General features: G+C 42.7%; 1 protein-coding gene across 1 annotated transcript in view; it reads right to left on the reverse strand.

Moving 5' to 3' along the window:
• The window catches only part of UBR5 (ubiquitin protein ligase E3 component n-recognin 5), a 3,965,620-nt gene that overhangs the window by 466,765 nt on the left and 3,476,038 nt on the right, over positions 1-22,817 (reverse strand). Inside the window, exon 53 of the mRNA XM_044065648.1 lies at positions 4,484-4,614. Within this exon, the coding sequence (XP_043921583.1) occupies positions 4,484-4,614 (131 nt within the window). The remainder of the gene's footprint in view (positions 1-4,483; positions 4,615-22,817) is intronic.

Consider the following 22,817-nt stretch of genomic DNA (forward strand, 5'->3'; position numbering starts at 1 on the left):
CACATGACCCTGAGGAGTCAATAGAGATGTTTTGAGATTGATGGTCAACACCACACTGCTCAGCAGTAGTATAGTGAAGTATAGATTGTGAAGTAGGAGCTCCACACAGGGGGTTTAAATAAAAGGGTCATCCAAGTAAGGGAATATATGAATTCCCTTAAGTCTACAGAAGGCTACCACAGAGGTGAGACATTTGGTAAAGACCACTGGAGCTGTAGGCAAAGCAGAGAACTCATAATAAGAGAAAGAAACAGAAAAACAAAAACTTACCTAAGAGAGGGTGAATAGGAATATGTAGGTAAGGATCCCTCAAATCCATTGATACCAGAAAAGCTTGAAGAAGCAACAGATGGAAAAGTGTCTGAAGAGACAACATCCTGAAGAAATGGATCTTGAGAAAGTTGTTGAGAAAAGAAAGATCTAGGATGATTCTCCAAAGACCCTCCTTTCTGGGAGCCAAAAATGTACTGGAATAAAAACCGGTTCCTTGCCGAGGCAAAGGACTTCTGAAGAGGGAGCATGTATCGGAAAGTTAGCCAGATAGGGGAACATTTGAATTCTTGAGTGTGACAGAAGGCTACAACAGGTGCTAGGTATTTTGTAAACACTCTTGGGGATGTGAAAAACTCAAAAGGCAGAGCAGTAAACTGAAAATTCGAGGAGCCAGAGAAAAACCTGAGGTATCCCCTGCAGGGACTGGGATGTGCACCTAGGCATTCTTCAGATCCAATGAAAATAAGAAAGCCAGTGGCAGAATGAAAGGAAGTGTCTGAAGGGACAGCCTTTTGAAAAAGGGAACCTTTAGGTATGTGTTCAGGGTAGATAGGTCTAGAATGGGTCTCCACTGTCCTTTTCTTGGTACTAGAAAAACCCTGAAATTAAACAATTTTCCTCTGAATTATTTTCAGACTTGCTCAATGTTCCCTTGATCCAATAGTTCTTGAATGATGGGGATCAAAAGGTAAATTTGGTTTTGAGGAGGAGGAGGAGGGATATACCTCTCGGATGGGGAATGTTTTTCAAATACATGGCACAGCATTCTCTGATGATGGAGAGAAACCATTTGTATGGGGTAATAGTTTCCCATCTAGCTAGAGAGAGTGACATCATCATCTTAGTTCGGCTGTACCCATTAGGGGTCGCCACAGCGGATCATCTGTTTCCATTTCTTCCTGTCCTCTGCATCTTGCTCTGTCACACCAACCACCTGCATGTCCTCCCTTACCACATCCATAAACCTTATTTTAGGCCTTCCTCTTTTCCTGTTACCAGGTAGCTTCATCCTTAGCATCTTTTTCCCAATATACTCAGCATCCCTCCTCAGCACATGTCCAGACCAACGTAATCTTCCCTCTCTGGCTTTGTCTCCAAACCTTCCAACATGGGCTGACCCTCTAATATACTTATTCTTAATCCTGTTCACCCTCATCACACCCAGTGCAAATCTTAACATCTTTAACTCTGCCACATCCAGCTCTAACTCCTTCCTTTTTGTCAGTGCCACTGTCTCCAACCCATATAACATAGCTTGTCTCACTACCCTCTTGTAGACCTTCCCTTTCACTCTTACTGGTACTCGTCTGTCACAAATCACTGCTGACACTCTTCTCCACCCAATCCATCCTGCCTGTACCCTCTTCTTCACCTCTCTTCAACACTCACCATTACTCTGAACTATTGATCTCAAGTATTTAAACTCATCCACCTTCACCACCTCTACTCCTTGCATCCTCACCATTCCTCTATCCTCCGTCTCATTCACACACACATATTCTGTCTTAGTCCTGCTGACCTTCATTCCTCTTCTCTCTAAAGAATATCTCCATCTTTCCAGGGTCTTCTCCACCTGTTCCCTACTCTCACTACAGATCACAATGTCATCTGCAAACATCATAGTCCACGGGGACTCCTGTCTGATCTCATCTGTCAACCTGTCCATCACCATTGCAAATAAGAAAGGGCTCAGAGTTGATCCTAGATGTAATCCCATTTCCATCTTAAACGCATCTGTCACTCCCACTGCAGACCTCACCACTGTCACACTACCCTTGTACATATCCTGTAACACTCTTACATACTTCTCTGACACTCCAGACTCCCTCATACAATACCACAACTCCTCTCTAGGCACCGTGTCATATGCTTTCTCTAAGTCTACTAAAACACATTGCAACTCCTTCTGACCTTCTCTGTACTTCTCCATCAACACTCTCAGAGCAAACCAAATCTGTAGTGCTCTTTCCCGGCATGAAACCATACATCTGATCACTAATCATCACGCCCCAGTCTTTGGGAAAAATGGGAGGGGCTGGGGAGGGGCGAAGGGGTGCTACAGAGTTAGTGAAACTTTCGCCACCAAAGGGTGGCCTCCCAGCTGGGATTTCTCTCTGTAGTTTATCAAAGCATCTTTTTCTAGGAGTGTTTATTTCTGAACTCCCCTAGGATCCCTTCTAATTAAGGAAGTAGATTTGGCTGGATAGTTTCTATGGTATCTAGGAACCAAGCAGTGTAGGATCTGCCTACAATCTTTCATGGTTTTACCTTGATATTGGACAGTTTTTAAGACACTGCCACCCTTGGCAAGTTTTGTCCAGGGTAAATCAAGAATTTTAGATTTGAAATCCTCAGGCATAGGCTGATTTGTGAAGCCATACATATCTGCATATAACAGATCCAGTGGCAGCTGCGCTACAAGAAGCGTCTACAGCACTGTAATTGCACTTGAGTTTAATGCTTTTATTGCTCTTAACAGAACCACCCTCTGTAACCACTCCCTTGCTCCAAATAACCTGATTATATAAAAATGAATGTTTTTGATGCTTTTCATTATACTCAACTAGGATCGCTTGTTTGTGTGTTTCAATAAAGGATATTCCATTTTTAACTCATCTGTGGACTACCTACTATTTTCTATTTTATTAATTTGTAATACTATTTTACAGTTCGATTTTTATAATGAACTAGGTGCATAAGATAATTTAAGGACTGAACTTCACACTCTCCACACTTGGAAGTTTCTTCTTGGCTTACTTTTACACAAATACTTATGAACCTCAGGGACTTTATAAAATATGTCTGGCTTCTTAGGGGCTGCAAATATATACAAAGGGACAGCTAAAACAGGAGGGACTGAAGAAGGTCTGGGGGTGAGTCCATTTTCAAAAGTTCATAGCTCTTTTGAACCTCAGTAAACTGGGAACAATCCCACTTAAAGTGTTCCAGCATATGGAGCACTGTATCCCCAAAATATAATTCTTCAAAAGGAGAATCAGGGGATAATGAATCTTCTTCATGCAACCCCAGATCAATTCAAGAGCAGATCTGGGAGGAATATGCCAAGGAGTCTTCACCAGAATCCAACTCTTCATCAGAACAGTCAGAATCCGTAGGCCTTTTAGAAGGGGTCTAAGACCAAGGACAGATGACCCCTGTGAGGGTTTCAAGAACACAAGGGCATTAAACAGCCACTGAGTAAAGTCCTGCTACTCTTTGTTAGGATCCTTAGCCACTGAAGCCACGTTTAGTTTTTTTGTTTCTTTTTAAAAGGAACATCTGATTTAACAAATAAAGGAGGTTCTGACCTGTACCTAGACTCAATGAGGGTACAAGGCACCGCTTCCCTAACTAATTTTTGGGGAATCACCCAGGCCTCTTGGTTCCCCCTATACATCTGTACCAGATGTATGCACAGTCTCAGTAGACATGAGGCCAGGTAGCTCACAGTCTGCCTCCAACTGGACCAGAGCAGACAGAACTGGTGTCGGCTCTGGAAGATTCTCAAATTCTTCATCAAACCAATGGGAAAATTCCAGTGGAGGCTGGACAACAGAAGGATCAATATCTGCCTTTTTAGCTTTTATCTTAAGGGACAGCTGAACTTCAGACTGGACAGATATGACCTTGGTACCCTGAGCAAAAAGCTTCAGACACTGTTTTTCCAAATAAAAAGAGAGGGACAACAGATGACTGCATAGTGTCTTAGTAGCAACACCTGACAAATCTCACACTGTGTACTGTCGTGTCTAGCACCCAAACAAAAACAGCACGTCTCATGTCTATCTTTATGGGGAATCTGCCTCCCACACTCCCATTTTCCATTCTTGGATGACATGAAAACAAACTACAAGGAGACAAAAGCAAAGGAGGGAACTCCAATGGGTCACTTATCTTCAAAAGACTTCGTAGATAAACCAGCTGGGTGAACTGTGAACAAACCAAATTTAGAGATAGTGTTTGGACTGGCAGCAGACACGTTCTGAGGATTAGGCATCCATATGTCACTTGTGTATCTTACTCCTTGTACGTATCTAATGTACAATGCCTAGAAGCCCCATAAAGACTTTGGTGTGCTGGTCGGACATTAGGTTATCCTCCTATCCTCACAGGATATTCCAAGAGTAAAGAATACTGCAAAGTGATCATGCTGAACATAATGTTTCATAAGGCCCATGCGTCATGTCATTTCAACACATTATAGACTTACCGTCCATGGGTTATAATGAGTTCTACAGCCTCATCTACTCTTGCTCTTAATGAATCTTCACTGGCTAGTAACAGTAACAACTGTGCAGGGGACAATTCAAGCAGCATCCCTGTGATCTTGCTTGCAAAGGCCTAAAAATAAATATGAAGAATTAGTAATGACAAACTAAAATATTACATTCACAAAAAAACTAGAATGTGATGTCAGAAAAGTTCATCTGGTCTAACCAATCAGCTCATTCATCAACCTACTGGATAAGCTGCAGTTCCTAACAGGCGGACTAATTCCACTTTAAAATAAGACTACCTTTCATGTTGAAAGAGAGACCTGTGGCTATTCCCCCAATCCCTACATGGTAAATGCATTCTGATTTTAGTTGCATTAGTGTTCACCTCACCATGACCAACTTTGTAGGGACAGAAAAGCAAACATTTTATTTATTCGCTCAATTTTTTATTTTATATCTTTTTTTATTCTGACATTTGTTAACCAGGTTAGTCTAAACACAAGCCCATTTTCAGTAAAGGCTTGAGGAGAAAAGCTCCATACAGACATACTGACATACAGTAATATTAATTACACAAAAATCTGATAAACGACATGCATTTGAGAATAAATCACACGTACAGCAAGCACATTTTAAATACAATTTGTTAGAATTAAGATAAACCAGAAAATCTAAAAATATAATTTGTTAGGCGTAAAAAGCAGAATCATACATGGCTTCCAGTGGTAAAGTGAGACAAGTTATTAAGATAAAGAAAGAGAAAGTCAGGAAATATAAGCACACTAAGACAAAAAGAGGGAGAGTCAGGGGTGAGAGGGGACAACTAGACCAAATAATATGTAGTATTATGTGTTGGAAACGGAGAGAAGGGAAAGGTAAACAACGTAGGTAATATATTATAGAGTAAGGAGTAGCAGTAAGGACGAAATCAGGAGAAAGGGAGGGGGGTTTAGGATAATCATAGGTAATAAGAAAGATGGAAAAAAGGGGGAGTTATGTGGGGGCTTTGGCAGGAGCAAATGCAGGAACTGAATAGACTGTCTGTGTTTTTTTGAAAATGTTACTATTAGTTATAGCTCTGATGCTTAGTGAAAGTTGTTCCAGGCAAGGGCAGTTGAGTAGCTGTATAAAAAGTTGGCCAGTAGTTTTGTTGGGTTTATAAACTTCCAGACATTGGTCTAAGCTACTAAGAGTGTGTTTGGGAGTAGGGTGTTTCATGTATATATGCAAAAAAAATTTTTTTTTTTATTTTCTGTTTGCATACTCCCTTATTTTATGAGGATTGGTAGGACAAATAAACATGTAAAATTTAAAGCCTTAAACTCTTAAGTTAAGTGACAGCTCAGTGCACTTTAATTCTGAGATTTTTATATATTTTTTCCAAACTGCACCAATAGAAATGAAATATATTCACAAATCAGTACACAAATCGCAAATATCAGTTTTATGCTACACTGGAAATGTCTTTGTAATTCTGAGCAACACAAATGTCAAACAGTTTGGGAAAAAATAAGCCTAGTAAAAACGAACATTCATAGGTAGTAATCTCAAGTTTACATCAGATCATTTACAGTACTATAATGTCTTTTTAGTGGTTCTGTGACTTTGTCAATGGTGTTCAATGACCTGATATACCAGCTTTTGCTGTTCCTCGTTGTGAATTAACACTCAACAAAAGTCAGTTGCTAATCCGACTGCTCGTTCGGTACAGTCACCAATAACTCTCAAAGCTGTAACAGGTTGTTTCACAATGATAAAGTCAGGCATGTCACTCCATGCTGCAGGATCAGATGTTAGGAAAGATGGGTTTATGTTGACAGCAGTGAACAGATTCATTGATCGTTCTGTTGTGAAGTCAGATAAGGTTGTGCCCTGGAAACTGGCAACAGCTTTTGCATTGACTCTTCTTATGATTCAGGCGATCCTGTATCTACTGTGCTCACTTCTTTGACAGGCTGTCTACCAGTTACTAAATTCTGGTGGTATTTTGATATGTTTGCTGCTGCATCATCTTCATTTTCATGTTCACTACTGTCTTCTGTGTCTGTCAGCTCTCCAGCTTCTCTGTTTCTTTCAGCTGTTCTTTATCAATGCGCTTTAATTTCTTCCTGTAGTTTTTCCTGTCCATTTGTTTTTTGAATTCAATGTCCTCTCCAGCAATTATTTTTCTGTCTGTACGTTGATCTTGTAGAAAATCCCAGTCTTCTTGAGTCTTTATCAATAATTCTGCATCAGCATCCTGATTCTACAATGCTTCTCATACAGACTTTTGAGTTTTGCCACTGCATTCGGCTTCTGCGTTGTAGGTATGCTAGCTAACTGCCATAACTGCAGAACTTCATAAACAGCATTTGAACAACTTGCTGAAAGAGTTATCTTGTTTTTAAGATCACAGAACAGTCTGCGTAAAACGTGACTGTTGGTTGGAACCCGATTTGAGCAAGTTGAGATATTAAGGGCAGGTAACGTCTGGCCAACAAGCCAGACATCAGCACCATCTCTGGTTGACTTTCTCACGGAGCTCATGGTTCACCATAACTGCAGAACTTCATAAACAGCATTTGAACAACTCGCTGAAAGAGTTAACTTTTTTTTAAGATCACAGAACAGTCTGCGTAAAACGTGACTGTTGGTTGGAACCTGATTTGAGCAAGTTGAGATATTAAGGGCAGGTAACTGCTGGCCAACAAGCCAGACATCAGTACCAGCTCTGGTTGACTTTCTCACGGAGCTCATGGTTCACCATTAGGGGGACTGGGCTCTATCAGTTAACATTAACTCTGCCAGCCACACATGCAGAAACTATATGAACTGATAAATCATCAAAAGTAATTAAATATAATGTTTCACTCTGCACAGTGTAAAGAGGACACAGCATAGCATTTTGAACAATGAAAATAGAATTAAATAGTGCACAAGGCTTTAAATAAGTAAAGTAGGTTGCAGGAGGTTATGGAAGCTCAAGTAAAACTGACTGGAGATAGATAAATACAACACTGGAATGCAATTAGCGGTACTGGAAACAGTGCGACTTTTTTACATGCTGTGAGCTGTCACTTAATGAAGTCAGACAATTCTATTTTTTTGCATACATACACAACTCACCAAACCTCACATTTTAGAAACATATGCAAAATGATTAGAGAAAAACAATTTTTTGAAACACCCTAGCTTGGGGTGAGGAAGGATACGAGAGGGGCAGAAAGTAAATTTGTTAAGAATGGAGCGAGTAAAGAGCAATTGGGAAAGCAGTAGTTGGGGGAATTCTGGCTAGTGCAATTACAGGAGAGAGAAGCAGTGGTGTGAGTTAAAGGGCTGGTTGGCAGCGAACCTGGCAGTTTTGTTATGAGTGAGTTCTAGCTTGGTTTTCAGTGAAGTTTGCATGTTGGTTAAGACGAAGATGCATACAGTAGGGCTGGGGAGGAGGTAGCTATACGCAAGAGAAAGCCTGGAGTCCTTAGATAGGAATTTTTTATTCCTATATACCAAGCCCAGTTTTTGCTGTGCTTTATTATACAGCTTTGCATGTGCAGATCAAATTGATCCATCGATAATTGATCCATCGATAATGATACCTAGGAGCTTTGTGTGAGTTTCCACCTTAATTGCTGTTAGTAACAGATATGACAGCAAAAGTAGATTTGTGATGTCTGGGGGGTTTTGGGAGCAACAGGAGTTTTGTTTTATTAGGATTGAGTAAAGTTTGGTTTTTACCCATATTTCAAAAGATTTGAAGCAGTTTTGGATTAAAGTTTGTAGGTCAGTGAGATTGTCTGAGGTGGAGATTGTGGAATTGTCGGGGTACTGAATGACAGGAGAAGTGAGGGCAGGAGATGTAGAGAGAGAGTTAATGAAGATGTTGAAAAGAAGGGGGCCTAGAACACAGCCCTGAGGTTCACCCATTTGGATAGGGAAAAAAGGGAGAGGAGGAGGAGGAAAGCCACTTAACGGACTGAAACCTATTAGTAAGGTAGCTGTAAAACCAGTTCACTGTAGGGTTAGTCAGACTGAGGTCAGGTAGTTTGGTGTGAGAGATGGTGTTGAAGACTTCACATAGTTAAGGAATAGACAGGAGACCAGTTTGTTGTTGTCTACGGCTTTGGAAATGGCATCAGTGAAAGAAATTAGGGCTGCTAATGTGCTATGATGTGGGCGGAAACCATCTTGGGTAATAGTGAGAAATTTTTTCCTAGAAAATATAATATAGGAGTTGCTTGTGTACTATGGATCGTTCAAGAATTTTAGGACATAGGATAGCTATGGATCTGTAGTTGGAGGGGTCTGTGGAGTGGCCTCTTTTGTGAATAGGTTTGTTTGTGTCTTTTGGCTTTTCCCGGTTAGGGGTTGCCACAGCGGAACTCCGGTCCGCTAATGACTGGTAGTTGATTTTTACGTGCAGAGTTACCAGCCCTGATGCACAACCTTCATTGAAGGTACGCCCATTCATGCATGTCTCCACACAGAAGACGCTCTTGCTGAGAATCAAACTGGACAGCGTCTAACTGTGAGGCGACAATGCTACCGCAGCACCACCACCGCGGGTCCTCTTTTGTGAAGAGGTATAATGTAGAATTTCTTCCAGATGGCAGTGACTGTGGATTCTTGCATGCATCTATTCATCAGTATAGAAATTAGGAAGGGTATTGCGGTAGCAGCAAGTTTTAAGAAGAGAGAACGAAGATTATCAGCAGAGAGAGAGAGAAGAGTTTTGGTTTGCTAAGTAGATGAGAAGGAGATATTGTGAATTGGTGAAGGGGGTGTAGAGGAGAGGTTAAGGGAGTTGTTTTTCTTAGTTAATTTGCTGAAGGAGTCGAAATAAGAGTTGAGAAAGGTAGCAGTTTCAAAGGGAGAATTATTTGGACAGAGGTGTGGAGTACAGGGGGTACCTGGGTGGAGAATGTTTCTGATTGTATTCCAAAATTTTGGGGGGGTTGGTGTGGTGGTTTACTTGAGGCTTATGACAGACGTTTTTCAACAGTTACATGTTTTTTTGGTAAGATTCCTGAGTTCTTTACAGGTTTGGAGGGGAGTATGAGATTTGGTTCTTGGCCAGTTTTTCCAGGCAATATCTCTCTTGTGCATTAATGAATAAGTAGACTGAGACAGCCAGGAAGCAAAAGAGGATTTTACGCTTACTTTCCTGGGGGGAGTGAGGGAGTTGAGAGTGCCAAAGAATACCTGGTTAAATTTAAGTTCAGTGTCTTCTAGGACTAGGTCGAAGAGGAAGTACCAATTTACAGAGGAAAGTCTATTGTTAAATTCTATGGGACTGACGTTAGGGAGTTTACAACAGTCTTTGAATTTGTAAGTCCTGTTTATGTGACATAAGAATCTTTGGATGGAGGTAGGCAAGTGGTCACTTAAGGTATCACGCAGTGTGCTCGGGTTGTGGCAAAGATCACGGTTAGACTTTAGAATCCAGTCTAGAATACTGCTAGAGTTAGTTGACATATGGAAGCGGGCAGGGGTAGAGATTAGTTGAAAGAAGTCTTAAAGATTTATGCTAGAGTTAGAGGAGTCGGTGTTTAGAGTATTCAAATCTATATCACCACCCAGTATTATTGTTTCGCAAGATACAGTGTGAGAGATACAGGAAAGAATTTGTTCAAGGATGGGGATATTATTACCTGAAGGAATATACAGGGTAGCAATTGTGAGTTGTTTTATAGCCGTTTAGTTTGCAATTTATTATTAGTAACTCGGCAGGGTGGAAGGTGGGGGATGAGATGTAGACAGTGGGGACATGTGAAGTTGAATGGAGTGGAGTATAACATTGTCACCTTTTTTGTGGGTTCTATCAAGGCGGAATATGTTGTATCCAGGGGGTAGAATTTCAATGTCATTGATATGGGGTTTAAGCCAGGTCTCGGAGAGAGTTACTACATCTGGATTGTGTTGTGCTATCCATGCGTGGAATTCAGCGACTTTGTTGATAATACTGTGGATGTTTACTGAGAGTATGGTTAAGCATTTAGAGTTAGAAGAGGGGTGAGGGGAGTAGATGGAGTGGGGGGTTAGGGGGAGAGGGTGGTAGGATGAGGGTGAGCGGAGAACAGAAAATATTAAGTCCAGGTTTGGGATGTATAAAGCCAGAAAGCAACAGATTTTGTGAGAACAGAACTTGTGCAAGACTGGTAATGTGGCAGATGTCATATTAAGGTTTGGCTTTTTGGGGGAGTGAAGGGTATTGGGCTAGTTTAATCTTGAATAAGAGTAAGTTGGAAGGGTTGAATAAAGAGAGAGCCATTGGGAGTGTTTGGAGTGTATCTTTAGTCCTTAGAGGGTGAGTGAGAATAGGGGGTAAGTTAATGGGAGATAGATAGTGTAGTACTGTAAGAAGTGAGGAGTTTGGGAAGTATAAGAGGAGGTATGGCAATAAAAAAAGAGAAGCAAGTTGATTTAATGAGATGGAGGTCGGGAGGAGTGGTTAGCAGTGGGTTTCAGTACAACAGACAGTGCAATGAGCAGGTGGAAGTGTTAAGTTGGGAAAAGTGAGGTGAAGGCAGTTGGAGGAGGAGGGCTGAAGGAGTGGGGCCAAAGTATGCAGTGTATAAATGTAAATTATGTGGGGATGGGTGGGAAGTGAGGGTAGGGGAGATGAACGGCACAGGTAGGACTAGGCCGGAAAACCGCATCTGCAAGAACCAATCAGGAAACACAGGTAATTGCTAGGCACAAGCTGCAAGGTTTCCAAGTTAATGTAATGTTCCTCAAACAGTAGGGGCAGTTATTTCTAAGTTAGAAGGCAAGGATACTTTAGGTTGAAAGTAAAATGCAGGTAAAATAAAATGCTTAAATGATTAATGTTGAGGGAGGTTGGTAGGGAACTGCAGTTAGATACCAATTTAGTAATTGGTCATTATTATTCTTAAGCTAAGTTAAACTGGGGGGTGGGGACCCAGGAATGTGTTTCCCAGCTAAGCATGCACGACACATTGAGTTCACAGTTACATTTAACAGAGAGCAGTACAAGGCAAATTACTCACTTAGTGATACTTGAATGGTAAAAATTCACTCTGTGCTGATTTGCTGCTATATGAGGCTTCAGGGATGAGAGCTTTGGCAGCTGAGGAGCCTGGGTGAAGGAGAAGTAGCTTGCAGAGCAAGGAGGACTAGTTCCTCCTTTTTTCTTGTCATTGGTTGGCAAAATAGCTCACTCCTCCACACCAAGCTAATTAAATCTCCCATTCTACATTTGCCTTTTTAAAATTTTAAGTTTAAATCTCCATTTATGTTTTAGTATAGTCTGTTATACTGACATAAAACACTTGTCTAGATACTCAATAGCATGGAGTGATCTTACACTGACATCAAATATTTACATGGCTTATTCACATTACCAAAGCTGCATCTTCAATCTGCCGGCTGTTTTTCTTGTGTTTTATCTTAAACACACCACTTCTGCAACATATTAAAATACTAAGTATGAAAACAAAAATAGCTCATCCAAAACGTTGCTAACTCTGCTATGAAAAAATAAACTGGCATCATATCAGATGATTTATAAAAGGATTATTTGCTGATCAAGTCCTAGGTGGAATTCATTCCCTTCATTCTCACAACTGTGCATACTAATCAAAAGATGTCAAGCTTCGTTCCTACAGATGATGTGATGTCACTTGCCAAATGAATCCAAACAGTCTGCCACTAACCACTACCAAACACACATCCTGAAAATGAGGAAATAAAGATTAAAAACCCACACAGACAACCAAGTAATATGAAGTATATACTTACTCAACTTAAAAGTAACTCAGAACTAGAAGAAGTGAGTTACATAAGCACTGTGAGAGCATATCTGTGACATATCACAGAATCATGGGAAGTAACCTAACAGATTAACTGACAGTTATAAAAAAAAAGTGTCAAAGGTCAAACTCTGAGATACAGTTACAAGAAAAGGATGCCCAACGCCTGGAGTCTTGGACAAGGTAAGAGTGCTTTGTGAAGGCATGCACCAATGGTCAAATGGTTGCAGCAAACATATCTACAATGGACACAACCAAGCAATGAAGTTAGACAGAGTGGACTCCTCAAAGGGTTTGTTCAGTAACTACAAGCTATTCTATATCTGGAGTGAAGGGCACAAACTACTGTTCAGTCTTCCTAAATTAAAAGCACCACTTCAGGTAAAAATATGACCCGAAGTCTCTTCTGTCCATTCATCAAAGAATGGGATAGAGTCCCCAACTACCATGAAACTTGGGAGTCTCATGGAAGAATATTCCAAAGGGCAGCCAAACTAATGGAGGCTCTAGACTTTGACTGTAACTCCAACTTGCAATGTGATATGAAGGTATGGACAATGGACCAAACAGCTGCAGCACAAATGTCATCAAGTGGAGAAAAATGCAGTGGAGGCGGCCATCAACCTAGTCCAGTGAGCTTTAGGAGGTTTAGATAAATAATCCATTTTCTCTGTTAACACATGAAATACAATCAGATAACCATTGAGAAAGAGTCACTTTATACACCCCCTTCCCAGTTTGGTTGTGGAAAAAGAAATAAACTAACCAGTTTTTCTACTCTTGTAGGTCAGAGCATCCCCCCTCTGACCCCCCCCTCCTGGGCGAATGAAACATCTGCTGCACGGGATCCCTATGGTAAACGTTTTCCCATTTCACTTCTAGACAGAGTTCCTTTATTTTTGGTCCAAAATGTATCAAGGCTTTACAGGAAGCATTGATAAAGGACATTTTAAAGTGCACCTCAAAATCACACAGTGCAGCCAGGTGTGCCGCTTGACAATTATGCTTGTGACCGCAGCTCTTTAAGTGCCATCTGTTGCATTTATAATATGAAGCATAAATACACAGACACAGTTCAAAGTGACTGGGGGGGGGGGGGGGGCAACTGTGAGTCGACAGATTTCCTCTCTTCCATAGATTAGGACCCAGAGAGAGATACCGAGAGTTCCACAGTCAAACCCCTCTGGGAGTGCGTTACCAGTGTTAAGTAGTTCAGCACCCTAAGCGCAAAGGTTGCCAAGTATAAACTTGCTTCTCAAATCTGTCCAGTGTCCAAGAGTCCATGCTCAGGGGATGGATAGTGGAGCCTTCCTTGGCAAGCTCCTTTTTAGTTGTCACCACCACAAAATCAACGGCGGGACCCTTGCTCAAGTAAAGGTGATTCTTTGTGGAAACCAGAAACTTGTCAAATTCAATTGGAATCGGTTCAGCTACATCCAACTTCTTCCATGCCCACTTATAGATTTAGATCAACTAGTTCGCCTGCAGGAGGAAATAGTAGAAATGCCAGCCCCAAAAGCTCTGAGAAATACTCACTCCTCCTGGGATGCGGCTTCCAAGAACCAACCTGCTTTCTGCCTAAACAGTTACAGGACTTCACCGAATAAGACATCCACAAGGGGAGATCTGGTGGACTTGCTCACTCTTATCAAAGTCAGTATCTTCGCTTAAAGACTCCTCAAGGGAATCAATGTGCCTCTTTTCCCACAAATGCTTATAACAGAACTCTCCAGTGGGGTACTGTGGAGAAGACGTGGAAGATGAACTTGAGTCCTCAAAGTAGATTTACACAAGACTTTTAGGGGGTGGCTGTCTCAAAGGGATACAAGGTGTAGGATCAGGACCCATGGAACTCCTGTGAGGGAGGGACTGATTCTATCAGGAGTGCTCCTTAGAGCAAGACAGCACTGCCTTGAACGCTCTGAAAGCAGAGGTCGAGACAGGATCAAATCTCCTCCTGTAGGAGCTATAGCACTCAAGGATTGGTCCCGGAGCACAGCTAGACTCGGCTCCAATGTTAACGGCATATCTGAGCTGTCAAGTGCCAAAGCTAAAAGGGGAAGGGACTGCTTTGAGAACCATGGAGTGGAGTCAGCCCCCCCCCTCCCCAAATCAGACACCGGCAAATCGGTTCCGAGTTCTACCAAAGTCCTAGTCACTTTGTGCTGAGTGGATCAGATATCACTGGAGATGACGAAGACCAGGTCATCGGTTGTGATGTAGACATACCCCAGATACCACTGGAGATGACGGACACCAGTTCATCGGTTCTGATGTAGACATACCCTGGGTAATACCTGTACCAAACAGCAATGAGTCTGATGGACAGATTGAGGAAGGACAAATAACTTCATGAGAGAATGGGTCCACATGTCAGAACCAAGCTGGACTTGGGTCCTGCGGCACTTCCTCATAATTCTACTCATGCCACTTCAAAAAGGCTCATGGAAGACTGCACTTATCACAGCAATGAAGTAGTGGAGGAAGGTCTGGATAAGCAGAGGAGAGGCCTCTCCTAAAAAAGGGATTGCAGCCTGGGTGAAACGGGCTCAGGAAAAAATTCTGCTTTCAGGAGGGAAGGATTGCTGGATCCAAGAAAGATGGGGTCCAATCCCAGGGTCGGAACCCAAGACTTGGAAATCTTTGGGGTTAGAGCTGAGGAAGGTGAGTGATCGGGTGCCCACTTTTTAGATTTTTTTTTACTTCTTTTCTTTTTTTTAGGCTTGTCTTAGTTCGTCTCAGCCCTGGATTTATCAGCAGCCTTTTTTCATAAGGAGAGAGAGCAGAAGAAGCAGTACAGCGAGAAGGGGGAACTTCCCCCACCGAGGCAGGGAGGGCCCCTTAATGACTAACTTCTTTTTTCTTTCAACTAATGTACTGTGACCAAACGCAATGCAAACAGGACACTGTTAGTCCAGATAGGCAGCCCCTAAACAAACACACTTGGCATGAGTGTCAGAGCTGTGCATTTTGTTTATCTGACATAGTGAACAATCAAGAGAGAACACAACAATAACAGCAAAAAATAAAAAAATAAAACCCATTACTACAGTACAACTACTACACTTTAAATACTGTACTAATAGAAAAAAGGTACTATAAAGTATGATAAAATTTTACCTCAAGAGAAGCTCAAGAAGAGACTACCTCAAAAGGGACATGATTAAAAAGTATGAGATAAACACAAAAGTTTTTTTTTTTTTTTTTTTTTTTTTTTTTTTTTTAAAGGGGAGGTACAAAGAAAAAGAGAAAGGAGAGTGAAAATTTTCAGAGGATAAATCTCACAAAGATGAGAAATTATCACTAAGTAAAAACTTAAACCCAGCATGAGCAAAGATCATCACTTCTGTAACAAACAAGAGGCAAACCAGATCTAAGGTAGCTCTCTACTTGCAGGGAGTGCTGGTAAGGGAAGAAGCCTTAATTCGGGATCCAAAGTCTGAGAGGGGCCAAAGTGGAATCAAAGAATGATCCGATAAGCCAGCCATTGAGGAAAGAATGGAACAGACATCATCAAATCTGGGGTTATCTTCAAGGAGTCAACCCCCTTGTCACTGACCAGACTGATTACACACACAAGAAGGCTTGCTACTCCAAGACACTGAAAGCAGAGGTGGCAACTGTCAGAAAGAGCGTTTTTTTAACAGTCTTTAATATCATCAAACCCAAATTATAAATGGGCAAGCCTGTCGATACTGAGTGAATGGACATAGAAACCCTAACAGGTCCCTCAGACTTGAGGGTCACTTGCTCTATAGCAGCATAGTTTGTTCCCTTCTGATTCAGACAGGATGACTGTTAACTTGGAGAAAAGCTAAGCCTCCATAGCTTTATCTGTTATGCAAGAGCCATTCTCCTGGGTATCTATACAAACTTCCCTTCACAACCCCCCTCCAAAAATGGATGCAAATTCCATTCCTTCATACTTACCTAGTTAAAAAAAAACCTTCATGCTTGTTTCTGCTCCTGCCTACTCTGGTTTATAGAAACTCTGCAGCAGAATATGTGGTAACCAGGCAAATGGCATCATCATTGTCAGTACTGTCCATGGCTCTTCCACTTTGCATCTTACCCCAATTAAAGATAAAGACAGACCCTTTCTCTAGAAAGGTGATCTAGATCAGACATGGAGGATGTGAACGTGGCCTACTCAGACGATATCCAACCTCCTTTAGTTTGTAACACTGGTACAGTTTCTTCAGCATACTTTCCAAATGATATTGCCCTCTGAGAACACCATGCGCATCATGATAATTTTAAATGGGGGTAGGGTATAAATAAAGTACACTTGTGTACACTTACCATAAAAGTAGATGTTCAAGTGTCTTCACTGTTGCAGCCATCACATTTGGGTTATCCCTGCTGGGGGAGCCCTCGGCCGGCCGGAATACCAGAGACTTTGCATTTCTGTGTCGGATGCTAAAGACTGACGTCAGGTCGTCAGTGGTATAAAGGAAGGCAGCCGACGCCATTACATCAGGTTTTTTTTGCCCTAACCAGTCAGGAGCCCCCCAAAGTAGGAGGCCAGGATCTGGTGGCAGGACCCCACCAGTGGAAAAAAAATACCAATCTGTCCTTTGTAAAGAAAGTACAGTTGTGTACACTTACCATAAATGTAACTATTCGAGTGTATTCATTGTTGCAGTCATCACATTTGGGTTATCTGCTTGCAGTAACCCTCAGTCGGTCTGATTAACCAAGTCTTGGGTCCAGCGTTGGTTGCCGTCCCTTCTTCCATGATGTCAGGTCGTCAGGGGTATAAAACATGCAGCCGACGCCATTACATCAGTTTTTCTTGCCCCAGATGTCAGGTGCCCCCCCCTAATGGGAAGCAATTAAATCTATAAATATACAAGGTTATACCTCCAACAAAAAAGCAAATACACGAAAAAGCTTTTAAGCATAGTAAAGGAGGGTAGAGGTATAGCCAAAAGAAGTAAGGGGGCTGGAGGGAGGGTAACCAGGACTGCAACAGTGAATACACTCGAACATCTGCATTTATGGTAAGTGCACATAACTGTACTATGTTCTTCGTGTTTCACTGTTGCAGTCATCATATTTGGGTAGATTCCCAAAGCTAAGGATGGGAACAGGAATTTAGAAAGCATCAGGACCAGCTATAAGGCCCTGCAAGACTGTAGTGGCAAAGCCAGCTCTGGATTTAGAGAAAATTGGCAGATGGTAATGCTTGGTGAAAGTATGTACAGAACTCCAGGAAGCAGCTTCTAGGATGTCCCTGGTAGGAATGCCTCTGAGAAAGGCTGTAGAGGTAGATGCAGCCCTGGTTGAGTGGGGTCTGATCCCCTGTGGGATAGGTTTTCCATGGTGCTTGTAGCAAAAATGAATGCAATGGCCTATCTATTTGGAAATAGTTTGCTTTGAAATAGCCTTCCCCTCTGCCCCTGCAGCAAATGCCACCAGCAGTTGTTCAGATTTCCTTTGAGGTTTAGTCCTGTCCAAGTAGAATCTAAGTTGTCTGTGCACATCTAAGGAGTGCAGTATCCGTTCCCCTTTATTATGTGGATTAGGAAAGAAGGTTGACAAATGAATGGACTGATTAAGGGCCACACTGGATACCACCTTGGGCATGAAGGAGGGATTGGTCCTAAGGGACATCCTGTCTGCATGAAAGATGATGAAAGGCTCCACTGCCATAAGGGCCTGTAAAATTCAAATACCCTTCTTGTTGAAGTGATTGCTAAAAGGAAAGCTGTTTTCCAAGAAAGGAATTTTAAGTCTGCATTAGCAGCTGGCTTGAAAGGAGGAAGAGTGAGTTTTTCCAATACAAAGTTAAGATCCCAGGCTGGAGTTGGAGCTCTCCTGGGTGGTCGTAAATTTTTGGCCCCTCTGAGGAACTGCTTGAGCAGTGGATGAGAGAAGAGGGGAGGTTCTGTGTTATAATGAGCTGAAATGGCTGAGGCGTGAATTTTGATGGAGTAGAAAGACAAGCCCTTGTGAAGCATCTCAGTTAAGTATTGTAAATTTTGAGGTAAATTGGGCAATGCTGTGCTCATCCCTTGAGAGTGGTTCCAGGCACAGAATCTTTTCCATTTTTCAGCATAAGATTTTCTAGTACTAGGCCTCCTTGCCTCTAAAATTATATCAATCACTGGTTTACTGAGGGATGGGAAAGGAGAGATTAGGAAATTAGCCAGGCTGCTAGGTTCAGTGTTTGAGGCTGGGGGTGCAAAATCTGTTTCTCCTGCTGAGACAATAGGGTAGGAGTCTGAGGCAGGTGCCATGGGGCCAACAGTGACACAATGTGCAAGAGGGGGTACCAATGTTGGTGTGGCCAGTCTGGTGCAATCAAAATCGTCCTTGGTTTGTCTTGTTTGATCTTCAGTAGTAATTTGGAGAGCAGAGGCAGAGGAGGAAAGGCATAAACTGATAGGTTTTTCCAGCTGAAGGACAGGGCATCCACTTTCCAAGCTTGTTTGTGGCAAGTCCTTCTGCAACATTTGAACAATTGGTAGTTCTGGGTGGAGGCAAACAGTTCTATATCTGGGCTCCCCAATCTGCTTGTCAACAAGTTGAAAATCCTTGGTTCCAGTTTCCACTCGTGAGGGAACATGAGGTTTCTGCTTAGTTCGTCTGCCAGTGTATTTAGTTTTCCTGGCAGGAACTGAGCTTGTAGATGCACTTGGTAGCTCAGAGCTGTGTTCCACAATGCCATGGCTAGCCTGTAGAGGGGGTAAGAATGTGTACCCCCCCCCACTTGTTTATGTACCACATTACAGTGGTGTTGTCCGTCTTTACCATTAATTGTCCTGGAAGAATGTGGTCCTTGAAGGCTGTCAGAGCATTCTGTACAGCTAACATTTCTTTTTGATTGATATGCAGGTGCATTTGACGTGGGTTCCATTTGCCCTGAATGCACTTCCCTGCCAGGTGAGCTCCGCATGCACAGTCTGATGTGTCTGTTGTTAGGGTTTGGGCGGCAGGGGGTAGTGTGAATGATAGTCCCTTGCTCTGGTGGCAGGCCTCTGCCCACCAAAGGAACTCTAGGCGTATGGAAGGTATGACAGGAATCATTGCTTCTAGATCCTGAGAACGTTGACACCATAAGCTTTTTAGATACCATTGTAGTTTCCTCATATGCAGTCAGACGGCAGGAGGCCATGAACCCTAAGGTTTGTAGTATTTGCCTTGCAAATAGCAGGGTTTTTGTGGCCACTTGTTTGAAGTAGGTTGTCAAATGAATTTGTTTCTCTGGCGTGAGGAAAGCCTTCTGGGAAGTTGTATTCAAGCTTGCTCCCAGGAATATAATTTGTTGACATGGTACCAGGTGTGATTTCTTTTTGTTTATGGTGTACCCCAGGCAAGTTCGCACCTTTTGACAAAGTCCAGATGTTTCAAAAGTATGTCCTGGATTTCTGCCTGAATTAGACAATCATCCAGGTATGGGTATATTTGAATATTTCTTTGCCTGCAAAATGCAATGACTGGAGCTAGGCACTTTGTGAATAACCTGGGTGCAGTAGATAAGCAAAGGGGAGTGCAGAGAACTGATGTGCGTGGAGCCTGCCTTTGAAGCGTAGGTATCTTCTGCAAGATTCCCTGATTGGGATGTGCAGGTATGCCTCCTTTAAATCTAGTGTTGCCAATCTGGCGTCTTTGCCTAGCAAAAGGAGCAACTGGTGAAGAGTCAGCATCTTGAATTTTGGAATCACCAAAAAGGTGTTTAGAGTAGACAAGCCCAGGATAGGATGCCATGAATTGTCTTTTCTGGGTATCAGGAAAATTCTTGAGTAAAAACCTTGTCCCTTTTCCTCTTCTGGTACCAACTGAATAGCTCCCATGCTTAAAAGTGAAAGTACTTGCTTTTGGCGCCTCTGCCCACTGATTTGGGGGTAGATCTGGCCACCCACTTGGTGTTGGTAACGTGTGTAAGTGAAATCTGTATCCCTGGGACACTATATTTAAAACCCATTTGCCCTGGGTAATGAGTTCCCAGTTCTGTGCATGAAGAGCAACCTTTCCCCCCAAAGGGGCAGTCAGTTGAGAAGTGCTTGGAAGATTTAAAAAGAAGTCATTGAGACAGTTTACCATGGGGGGGGGGGGTTATTACTCCCACATTTGGAAGTGGATACCCCCCCCCCCCACTGCTTAGTCCTGTGCGTACCTTGGGACTGAAGCCTGGGAACTCTGCTGGATCTGGGTTTGGACTGAGAAGGGCTGGAAGAGGCAGGAAAAGACCAGTTTTTGGAAGGTCAATGCCTACTAAACCTTGGAGGTTGTACTTGTAAAAAATCATTAACGGTTTGCATAGATTTAGCTTTTTCCTCCATCTTTTTAAAAACTTCTTCTGCCTTGTTGCCAAACAGGCGGTTCTGGTTTAAGGGAGCATCCAGTAATTTCGCTTTAACATGATCTGGCAAGGATTGCTCCTTAAGCCAAGCATGCCTTCTAAGTACAGACCCAGTTACAGCACCCCTGCAAGATGCCTCTAGTGAATCAAAACCACATTGCAAAGTATGTTTTCCAACTTGTTCAGCTGAATGCAGTAAATTCTGTAAATCCTTATTTTCAGCACAATCAGGAATCAACATAATTTTCTGTTTAAGCACTCCAATAATATGCTGCTGTAACTTTAACATATGAAACTGGCAGTTTAAGGCCCTAAGGGCCAAAGTTGCAGAAGTGTATACCTTCTTACCCCATCTATCCAGCGCCCTGGAGTCTCTATCAGAGGGGGTAGGATTTTTGGCAGTAGTAGCTTTAATGCCCTTGGGTCCCTGTGAAATGGTCTCAGAATCCGCAGTAGGATTTTTAAAAAGGAACTTGTGAGAGTCAGGGACCATGTAATATCTATCAGGTTTTCTGGGAGCAGGGGGTAGAGAGTCAGGGGCAAAGCTAGATTCCGAAAAGGCATCATCAACAATGTCTAGTACAGGAGGTATGGCTAAAGGCCTGTGCTGGGGCAGGAGTAAGAAATCCCCAAGCCTCTTTTTAGAATCAGAGAAATCCTTACTTTCCCAACGAAAATGCTCCCTGAGAGTATGCAAGGTTTCACCAAAAGAGAAATCCTCTGGGGGGGGGGAAGCAGAGGGAATACAGTCCTCAGCATCAGAATCCTCATAGGTAGACAAGTGTAAATCCTGGTCATCGGAGGAAACAGAAAATTCAGAATCCTGGTCAGAAGTATCATAAGCAAACTCAGTCCTAGGTGTCTTAGAGGGGGAAGGCTGGCTTCTCCTGATTAAAGTAATAAGGTCTTCAGCCATTCTTATCATTTGTTTTTTAGGCATAGAGGCCTGACCATGCGGTCTGGGCATCAGTTTTCTAGGCATGGTTCGAGTTTTAGGCCTTGAAGAAGAAGATGGCATCAGTTTAATATGCAAGTTAGTAGGCCTGAATACACCCTCAGAAGCCGGTGCCTGCACAGCGGCTCCGGACCCATCCAAGGTAGACACATCCGCAGGCTCCACAGTTGAAGCATCTCACGGCATGCCGGACACTGAATGGGTCTCAGTATAGGCATGCGGATCTGAAGTAACGGGTATCATGGGCTGCGAAAGCACCTCACTGAATACCAGCCAACTGGCAACTTGCTTAGGAGAAGCGTTGGCGGCAGCTTTGGACCTAGGTGACCTGTCTCTGTCTTTATCTTTGCGTTTTTTGGAATGTCGATAGTCGGATGGCTTACCGAAGACATATCAGGATAATTGAACTGGGCACCAAAATATTTAGCAGCGAAAATATACTGACGATGGATAGTTTGTGGTTTAAATAATGCACAAAACAGACAGCGAGGTACGTCGTGGTCAGGGCCTAAGCAAGGAATACAGTACGAATGAAAATCTTTATGAGGTATTTGCTTTCCACAAGTAATGCAATTATTTACTTTTACTGACTGGTTTACAGCAAGAAAACGTTTCCCCAATGGGGTACTTAGCTTTTAGTTTAAGACTTCGGTTCTGAAACTCGAAAACGAAAATTTCAGGAGTCTGCCAACCGGCACTTGCAAACTGCTTCTGCTTCGGGCACTGCACGGCAAGAAAGACTGATGTAATGGCGTCGGCTGCATGTTTTATACCCCTAACGTCACGGAAGAAGGGACAGCAACCAACGCAAGACCCAAGACTTTGTTAATCAGGCCGACTGAGGGCTACTGCAAGCAGATAACCCAAATGTGATGACTGCAACAGTGAAACACTAAGAACATCAACAAGGAAGAAAGGTAACAAAAAGAAAAAGGGGGAAAGGAGGAGGGAAACCAGGAATGCAACAGTGAAGACACGTGAACATCTACATTTAAGGTAGTGTACACAACTGTACTATGTTCTTCGTGTTTTACTGTTGCAGTCATCACATTTGGGTAGATTCCCAAAGCTGAGGAAATGAATGGAGGGAGTCAAGGAAGCTATGGGCTAGCTAGCATGCCCTGCCAGTCTGCAGAGGCAAAACCTGCCCTGGATTTAGAAGACAGAGGTAGGTGGTAATGTTTGGTAAAGGTGTGCATAGATGTCCATGTGGCAGCCTCCAGGATGTCCCTTGTGGGGACTCCTCTGAGGAATGCTGCAGAGGTGGAGGCTGCTCTGTTGGAGCGGGTCCTGACCCCCTTGAGAGGAGGCTCGCC

The sequence above is a fragment of the Protopterus annectens genome, chromosome 3.part0 (assembly GCF_019279795.1).
Source record: "Protopterus annectens isolate FY-2018-M chromosome 3.part0, PAN1.0, whole genome shotgun sequence".
NCBI lineage: Eukaryota > Metazoa > Chordata > Ceratodontiformes > Protopteridae > Protopterus > Protopterus annectens.